General features: G+C 34.4%; 1 protein-coding gene across 2 annotated transcripts; it reads right to left on the bottom strand.

The window, feature by feature from the left end:
* Nucleotides 1-3,864: 3,864 nt before the first annotated feature.
* Nucleotides 3,865-9,160, bottom strand: LOC145559733 (F-box protein CPR1-like). Of its 2 annotated transcripts, XR_014092937.1 has the most exons (6): nucleotides 8,888-9,160; nucleotides 7,542-8,712; nucleotides 7,020-7,187; nucleotides 5,451-5,560; nucleotides 4,924-5,098; nucleotides 3,865-4,295 (listed from the first exon to the last, which is right to left on the bottom strand). XR_014092937.1 is itself a non-coding variant. In XM_081621096.1 (3 exons), the coding sequence occupies exons 2-3, from the start codon at nucleotides 8,669-8,671 to the stop codon at nucleotides 7,115-7,117; spliced, it is 1,203 nt and encodes a 400-aa protein (XP_081477222.1). In that variant the 5' UTR covers nucleotides 8,672-8,712; nucleotides 8,888-9,160; the 3' UTR covers nucleotides 5,869-7,114. The 2 variants fall into 2 exon arrangements, 1 of the variants encoding a protein (XP_081477222.1); XM_081621096.1 differs by lacking the exons at nucleotides 3,865-4,295; nucleotides 4,924-5,098; nucleotides 5,451-5,560 and having other exon boundaries at nucleotides 5,869-7,187.
* Between the last annotated feature and the right edge of the window lie 568 nt (nucleotides 9,161-9,728).

The raw sequence follows: 9,728 nt of genomic DNA, 5'->3' as shown, positions 1-9,728 counted from the left end.
GCTTAAAGAGTGGTTCCAAAAAGAGTCGTCCTTTCAATCATCAACCACCAAATCTCATATCCTTACTTCACTATCCATCTATCGATTTCCTACATTTTCTTAAGACCCTTCGATCGTCTACAATCCCATGCATCGATCTCATCATTCATGAATAGTGTGGTAGTGTATTATTATCTTTGTCGTAATTATTATATCCGGATTACGTATATACAAATAATATCTTACGATTTTATAAGTAGTTTTTTACATCACGTATTTACCCATCAAGAAAGTTGATCTGAAACAACTACTACGTAATTAATTTATAACTTTTAAACATGTCCAATTCATTAAGTCAAGATCATTTAACATTCTTACGGGTCAATATAACTATCATTTAGATTATCTTAAAGGCTTAACTTTGTAAAGCAGTCGACATGTTCAATTTTGATCACATGATGATTATAAAGCTAATGGTTTTACGGTAAATATGTTCTATGATTATGATTTAAAAGAAACTTTTTTCTAACGCTTTAAAAGAGACTTTTTTTTTTCACGATTGATTAAATAAAAGGTTTTCTATTGAAGATAAAATTAACTATAAATCTTTTAGTTCCTTTTTCCGAAGATTTTAAAGTTAAATAAGGACCGCTTTGACAATTAAAAAAAAGAACTTCAACAAAAAAGAGTAATAAATTTGAAAAAAAAGAAAGAGAGACTTGTTCTCTTCACCTGAAACAAGTAGATCTGGTCTGAATTTTTTAAGGTCTGATTTGAATTTTTCTGATCTGGTCTGGTCTGATCTAATTTAACAATTTGACTAAACTTTGACCGCATTTTAATACTAATCTATAAAGAAAAATATTATCAAAATGGATCTTGTTAGATTCGTCTCATTAAAAACTTTTTAAATATGTAATTTTATAAAAAAAATTTAATACGCAATTAACGATATTTAGCAATAAGTAACTGATAATCAAAAGTTCTGATCTGAATCTTTCTCATCTGATCTGAATTTATCAAGGAATAAGTAATAAATATCTGAAATAAGTTGAAGAGAACAAGTCCAGAGAGAGATATTGCACTATATTAGAGGTGATAAAAAATCGGGCCGGGCCTTAACACAATTTCTCGTGCCCAAACCCGTAAAAAAGTAGCGGGCTTGTCGGGCCAAAAAGGGCTTTTTAACTAAAAATGTGTTTTTATGCTTGCCCAAACCCGCCCTATTTTTCGGACCGGATTGAGCCGGGCTAGCGGGCCAGGCCAATGTTAATCACCTCTACACTATATGCGTAAAGTTTGTCCTTTTTTTAGTGTTTGATCTACTTATCACATATTCACATGTAATGGGCTAATAAACTCGGTGAATCTTTTATTGCCGGCTTCTTTTGGGCCTTCAAATTTTAAAGGATCTTTTTACATGGCAACATTAGCATGTTTAGGTAAAAAAGTTTTAAGTACGGCTGTAGCGCAAATGTTCAAGCGTTTTGATCTAGTCAAAACTCAACTTCATTGAAAATTGTATTGAAGTGGTTTAGGACATTAGGATAGCAAACTAGCAATTTCTCAAATCAAATTATGTTGTAGAACTAGAAAATAGTCAATGGAAAGCCAGTTGTACACTTTCAATATATTTAAAAATCAATGGTTGTAACAAGAAATAACATAGTTTTGAAAAAATAAAGATCTAACTTGTAATTCCTCCGTTCTTTTTTACTTGACCCGTTTTGACTTTTACACTATTCACCACCCCTCCTTTGACCGTGTTGTGTGAATAATATGTAAGGAAAAACATATTTATGTTGGATCATTTTGAATTCGTCTCAATAAGTACTATCATAATATATAACTTTTATATTTTTTAATTATGGAAAATTAAAGTTATTGAACGTTAAAGTTTTGCATTGGCAAGCGTGATAAAAGAAACAGGTCAAGTAAAAAAAAACAGAGGAAGTAGTAATTATACCATAATTCCAATTCCAATAGACAAGTCGCGACAAAAGTTACAAGTAAAGAGTAAGTACAGTACAAGAATTAGTCGGTTAAGTCTCAAATGTGACCCAACACTTAAGTTCAAATTTAATTTGCATCACTGATCTTTGTGTCTCTCCATACACACTAAAAAAAAATAAATCGAAATTGTTACTAGAAGAAATTGACGACAACGGATTTCATAATGTTCATCAACGACAAGCTTTCAAAGAAGTCGATTTGGGCATCTTTGTAGCGAAGCTTGATCTCAACCACTACACCTCCTTCAATCTCATCAAGATATGTGTCCAATTCTATATTCGAAAACAAACCCAAAGACATTAAATTTTTCATAACTTGCTTATTTGCCTTAATGTTATACACTTTTCCTACTTCAACTTGGTTGCACAACTTCTTCCATGCAATAGGTAACTCTTTTATGTAATTCTTCCCATCAAATAACACTAATTTGGTAATATTGCCTTCTTCCAATTCACAAACCAATTCTTTTGTATACATGTTATTAAACCTCTTTACTTGGGCTGCAGTGTACCCTTCATCATGGTACCACTTCTCAACCCTCTCCTTAATCTTGCATAACATCCTCCCATTTAGCCCCTCCTTTGCTTCGTCCCTCATCATCTCCACCACCTCTTCGTGAATCGAACGTGGCAACAGGCACGACCGAGCCTCGTTAGATGCCGTGTTGTCGGAATCTATCCCAATAGGCTTTGTTTGTGGTGGCTTCACTCCCACGTTCATACATCTGTAACATGGAATTTGTTAGATTATGTAAATAATCTAGTGCATATTATTAGTTGTAATTTACTGATGTATCCTTGGCCCTAACCCTAGTATAATCTTGTATATATACTAATACTACCTCCGGTCCAAATTACTCGCAACTTTGGGGTATTATTTGTGAGATATAAAATATTCCAAAGTTGCGATTAATTTGGACCGGAGGTAGTAATATACACTAGATTATTTATATAATCTAACAGAATTAAATAAGATCCGAAGCTATATATTTCATCAATAACAACAAATCAATAATTACTCTTTTTCATATTAATATTATTATGTAAATTATATCGTATAGTTAATTTAAAATATTAATAGTCAAAGTTGTATATAGGCAAACGAAATGTAAGAGTTCAAGAATTATAAGGTAGTAGAAGGAAACCTGAAGTAATCTTTAGAAGACCATGTTTTCTCAGTGTAATAGAAAGTGACTTTAACTGTATGATCAAGGTTAGTTCTACATTCCAAATCAATGTCCTTGAACATTCCACAATTGGTTAGAGATAGGAGCACTTCATGCAGCTGCTGTTTTGTGTAAAACTCACCAGGTTTAATCTCAATAGGCATAAGACTTGAGATGAATGTATCATCGTCATTATAATTGCTGGCATGCTGGTTGTGTTCGTCGTAGTAGACAACGTCAGAAACTCGAAACTTATCGGAATCTCCATTGTTGTTGTTACCATTGGAGAACAAATCAAGAATGTGGGTGAACATGTTAAGTTCAAGGAATATTATTTTGGGTGTAAAAAATAAGTTTTCTTAGAATAATGAAATAAGGTTTACTAGAATATGGTCAATGTATATGTAATATGCCTATATTGTAGTTAAATTTTCTATTTGATTTAGAATTTGGTTTATGTTAGGATATGTTAGAATGTCGGTTTATATTAGGATATGTTTAATAGAATTAGGTATTGTCATAATATAACATGTACTCTATTTTTTCCAATATCCATTTTTTATCTTAAATTTGTAAATTTATCCTTGATAATTAAACCAATCCTAACAATTTTATGGGGTTTGAGAATGATATAAATTGGATTAACAAGAGTACATAACATTTGATAAGACTCATATGAGTAGAAAGGAGTGAACATACAGAGGATATTTAGTCAACGACTAGCTATCACAATGCATAAAACACTACATACAAAATCAAATGTGAAAACGCAAGTGAGGGAGGGAGGGTTTGTTTCAAAACCATACTAATGAAAAAACCAAGAAAGCTCAAACAGCATTCAAATTAAAACAGGATAATCTTAGTCACACCCGTCTAAGTTCCAAGTCATCTAACCGGATATTCTACATTTTACACGCTTCAAGTTCAAACTGTAAAAAACACAAGAAGATAAAAGAACTCATCTTCATCCATTGTAATCAAATGAAAAACAGGCTTGACAAAAACACTAGTAAACGATAAAGAAACATATTGCTCACAAAGTCTCCTAGGAGTTCTATTACCTCTGCCAAAGCGTCGAAGGCACAGTAGAAACGGTATACCAATCAAACTACAGAGTAGGAATGGTATACCAATCAATCTGAAAATAAAAACAATTCAGTATTAGAAACCTAGTGAAAAGCCAATTACCATCTCCTAATCAGCAAGTTAAAAGACAGAATCCTAAAGCACCCTAATATATGACTCTGTTAGCAAGTTGTAAATCTGACTAGCAAACCCGCTGAAGGGATCCTCACAAAATCCCAAGTACAATCAAATTTAATTAGTTTCAATCAGAAAGCTTCAACTCAAATCAGTAAAAATATTTATAATTCAGGTAATGAGAGAATGGGGCATAATGTAAGTTGATCCACCTCAGAAAAACGAATGCCAAGGAAAAAATGAAGCTGAATAGACTGCTAGTCGCGACACCAGGGACAACCAGAAAGCCTTGGCATGAAAAAATTAAAATATGAAGCAACCAACACCAGGGTTCTAAAAAAATTATTGAACTTGGGCAGCATCATCAAATTTATGAAAATCAAGTGGGAAGAGAGGGAACAGCAACAATGGATCTTGGTATAAATCAAGGCACACAATTACAGTGCTACCACTTGAGCTAAAGCTGGGACATAAGAATTACATTCTTAGATACTTAGATCCTAGCAAGTAGTGCTAGCTTAAGCACTATATATACACAACGCAGGGTTAAGTCTTAAGCGATGCACCTCTCATTGTCGTACTGATAATGTTGCCAATTTTTGATACTTCATGGAAACTGGAAAGAATACTTTCAAATTCCACTGTATAGAGTTGTAATGCTGCCACGATCAAGATTCATCATTGGATGAGCGGAGCAGCTCAAGACTGGTTCGCAGCCTAGTAGCATGGATTCTTAAAAGCCTGCATATAAGAAACAGAAGATAGTTAGATTACAATTGCTAAAATTCATACTCTGTAATTGTTATTCCAGAAAACAAAAAGTTGTTTTTCAGCTTTGTATTTCAGGTTATTAAAAATGAAACAGTAAAGTATCTAATGTGCAGGGTAGGATAATTATAGATGACGAATCAAAATATTGTATTGATTACTGCTAGTATCACTTTTTGAAAAAGATGAACCAGAAAAATATCAATATAGTTATTTCAAAACCATTTTTATGTTTAATAACAATGAAGTGCAAAAATTTCCATGGACAAACAAACATATAGTTCATATGACAATGCAAATGATCAAGCAATAACATAAGTGATACCTCTCAGTTTTCTTCATTAATAACTTTCGCATTCTGATTGCTTCTGCTTCGTGGTAGCTCTGTGCCGGTAGGAGCATCTTCAAAGTCTTATCCTAGGAGTTCTATTACCTCTGCCAAAGCGTCGAAGGCACAGTAGAAGTTAAACTCCAACTTCATCCTTCAAATTCTTACGGTGTATTTGGATTGAAGGAAATGGAGGGAAAGGAGGGGAAGAGAAATGGAAAGATGGAGTATCTTTCATTTGGATAGCAAATGAGGAAGGGAGGGAATTGGAGGGGAGAGAAAGGGAAGGATTAAATTGTTGGAAATTAATCCCTCCAATAATGGAGAGATTTGGAAGGAAAACTCACCATTCTTCCCTCCCCTTCCTTTCCCTCCCCTCCTCTTCTCCTCCCTCCCCTTCTTTTCCTGCCCCTTTCTTTATCCAAACAAACTATTAGTGTAAAACAAAGAACGACATGCCAAATCCTATTTGTTCTTTACAACATAGATCATGGGTGAAAATGAAACAGAAATGCCTTACCCGTTCTTTGTACAATTTCAATAAAAAAAAAATAAATAAATAAAAAAATACACGTACAATAGTCACATATCTGTCTAATTGGAATAGCTTAATAATAATTTGGTGTAAAGACGTGTTTACTTCAAACAAATGACACAAAAAGGTAGCAGGAAGACCTCAACATCCTGAATCACCAGAGCTAACTAGTAAAAGTAGTAAAACTGAAGCAATTCTGCATCATTTGTGCCAACAAGCAAACAAGACTCTTATCCTGCTTTCTTTTGTAAATCTGCCTTGTGATGGTCAAGAAAAGGTATCTCAGAGGACCAGAAGATTCAGCAGTATATACAACACAAGGTTTTATGAGGACACCCAAATGCATAGAGTGCAACTAAACGAATATACTCCGTATATCATATCCACACTCGCTGAAAGTCTTAAATTGTGGCAGAATAAGCAAACTACAGAGTAGGAATGTTATACCAATCAATCCGAAAATAATAACTCAGTATTAGAAACCTAGTGATAAGCCAATTACCATCTCCTAATCAGCAAGTTAAAAGACAGAATCCTAAAGCACCCTAATATATGAGTCTGTTAGCAAGTTGTAAATCTGACTAGCAAACCCGCTGAAGGATTCTCACAAAATCCCAAGTACAATCAAATTTAATTAGTTTCAATCAGAAAGTTTCAATTCAAATCAGTAAAAATCATTCTTGATCAGTAAAAATATTTATAATTCAGGTAATGAGCGAATAGGGCATAATTTAAGTTGATCCACCTCAGAAAAACGAATGCCAAGGAAAAAATGAAGCTGAATAGACTGCTAGTTGCGACACCAGGGACAACCAGAAAGCCTTGGCATGACAAAATTAAAATATGAATCAACCAACACCAGGGTTCTAAAAATCAAGTGGGAAGAGAGGGAACAGCAACAATGGATCTTGGTATAAATCAAGGCACACAATTACAGTACAATTACATTCTTAGATACTTAGATCCTAGCAAGTAGTGCTAGCTTAAGCACTATATATACGCAACGCAGGGTTAAGTCTTAAGTGATGCACCTCTAATTGTCGTACTGATAATGTTGCCAATTTTTGATACTTCATGGAAAGAATACTTTCAAATTCCACTGTATGGAGTTGTAATGCTGCCACGATCAAGATTCATCATTGGATGAGTGGAGCAGCTCAAGACTGGCTCGTAGCCTAGTAGCATGGATTCTTAAAAGCCTGCATATAAGAAACAGAAGATAGTTAGATTACAATTGCTAAAATTCATACTCTGTAATTGTTATTCAAGAAAACAAAAAGTTGTTTTTCAGCTTTGTATTTCAGGTTATTAAAAATGAAACAGTAAAGTATCTAATGTGCAGGGTACGATAATTATAGATGACGAATCAAAATACTGTATTGATCACTGCTAGTATCACTTTTTGAAAAAGATTAACCAGAATAATATCACCATATAGTTATTTCAAAGCCATTTTTATCTTTAGGAACAATGAAGTGCAAAAATTTCCATGGACAAACAAACATATAGTTCATATGACAATGCAAATGATCAAGCAATAACATAAGTGATACCTCTCAGTTTTCTTCATTAATAACTTTCGCATTCTGATGCTTCTGCTTCGCGGTAGCTCTGTGCCGGTAGGAGCATCTTCAACATCCCTGAACACAAGAAGGTTCTCCAAACATACATGTGCACTCCAAAATCTATTAAATCCAGGGGGCTGAATATTCGTAATCTCCAATGTTTCTAAGTCCAAAGAAGCAACATTAACCAAGGTAGATATCACAAGCAATTCCTTCTTACTCTCTGAAAAAGAAATAGGCCTCAAATCTTCGTAATGATATCGTTTACCAACCCTACACAACTTAGTCCAAGATGAAGCCACACCATACTCTTTCATGACCCATACTTCACAGTAACAATAGTAATTGAGAATCAGACACAAACACGCATCAATCACTCCTATGTGGGCGCGCATATAGATCTCAGTATGATAGTTAGGCAATGGCACAGAACAAAAAGTCTCATCACAAAGATTGAAGGTAACTATGGGGAGGGGCTCTCTATGATTACCTTCAATAGACCAATGCAAAATTCCATTGAGCTCAACAGAATAACCAAAATGCCCATAAAAGTAGTATGGAACATCATGAGCCCCTCGCTTCCATGAATCCTCTCTCAAGCTATAAACCATAACTTGACTCTTGAAAGAGCCTACTTCACCATCCAATTCGCGCAAGAAAATCTTAACACACTTGTAATCCTTGGAAACGTGATCATAACCAAACCCAAGATACTTATTTCCCTTGGGATAATAGAAGGTGGACATCAATGGCAAAAAGGGAAGGGTCTTGTAGGATTGTGTTGTAGGATTGTACAAGTAAGTGGTGTAGGGATAACAATTTATAGATATACAAAGCAAACCACGACTCGATCCTTCAACATAAACACCCCCATCTTCTAAATTCTTGAAAGGGTAATCCAGATTAGTGGGTTTGTCAAATTTGTCGAAATCACTCATATAAACAACAGGGTTTGTGAAAATCATATGCAAATTGGATTGCTCAACATGGCGCTTGATAAAGTCAGTGCCCTCAATTATATAATACCATAATTTGCAAACACACTTAAAGCGTAACAGAGATTTGGCCGGCAATCTAAGCAGAATATCAGTAATAACATCAACAGGGAGGGTTGTCATCGTAACCTAACTTGCAAATTGAATTGGGTTTTTTTGATTGACTGCAAAATTGAAAAAGATAATGAAACCAATCAAATACAAATTAGAGAAAATTGAAAATTTCCCATGAATCACATTACTGATTAACACCCAATGTAAAAAAAATTAAAAAATAAAAAAAAATAACGATGAACAAATTAACCAGATTACATTAGAAATAAAAAGTGAAGAGATTACCAAATTGCAATTGATTAAGAACAATGAATTCGAGGATTTGATCGTAAACTACTACTCATTCAGCAATTGAAAACAAGAGCATAGAAAAAAACCCTTTCTTTGAAATGCGGGTTTTTATTCTTTTCACCTCACTCACGGTAGCCAGTTAGCCAGTTCTCAATAGTCACCTGGTTCGTTTTTGTCTTAAACGGTGCTAAATCACGTCCGGTATTTACCGGGTAACATCCGTATTTTAATATCAACATACTTATCTACCCCTCATTCAAAAAACCCTTTCAACCATTATTTTCACTATTGCTTTTCTATTTCTTCACCCCGTACATCTTGAATTTCACCCACCAACAAGCAAGACACCAAATTCAACCACCTACAAAATCAACCACCACAATTCAATTACCACGAGAGTGAGGGATAGCTCAAGTGGTTAGAGCTTCCCTCCCGATTCCAGGAGATCTTGGGATCGATTATCACCCCCGTCCTTGTGGCTCTCTAAACACCAAAAAAAAAAAAAAAAAAAACAATTCAACTACCACCATCATCCATCGCGCCTAGGCTATAAAAAAGGGGAGGATGTCGGTAAATCGCAAATGCAAGGGAATTAACATCGGCGAGCATTTTTTTATTATTATTTTCGTTCATTCGAAAGGAATACCTGAAATTTAGAATCTCATGATACAATTCTAAGGCCTTGTTTGGTTGACAACCTAAATTGAGGGAAATGAAAATTCATGGCACTTAGAAAATGGGGAAGTTGTTTGGTTGACACATGAGAATTTCAACTTCCCACAAAACAAGTGAAATAAATTACCTAGACCTCCCCTCCGGGTCAATCCAAATTAAC

The sequence above is a fragment of the Chenopodium album genome, chromosome 1 (genome assembly GCF_948465745.1).
Source record: "Chenopodium album chromosome 1, dcCheAlbu1.1, whole genome shotgun sequence".
Classification (NCBI taxonomy): Eukaryota; Viridiplantae; Streptophyta; class Magnoliopsida; order Caryophyllales; family Amaranthaceae; genus Chenopodium; species Chenopodium album.
This window is presented reverse-complemented; position numbering and strand designations above follow the sequence as displayed.

Bases quoted from the DNA above. Each gene is read 5' to 3' on its own strand.
- LOC145559733 (XM_081621096.1), bottom strand. From the start codon at position 8,671: ATGACAACCCTCCCTGTTGATGTTATTACTGATATTCTGCTTAGATTG. The intron at 7,188-7,541 runs GTATCACTTATG...TCTTATATGCAG, and splicing joins TTAATGAAGAAAACTGAGAG to GCTTTTAAGAATCCATGCTA.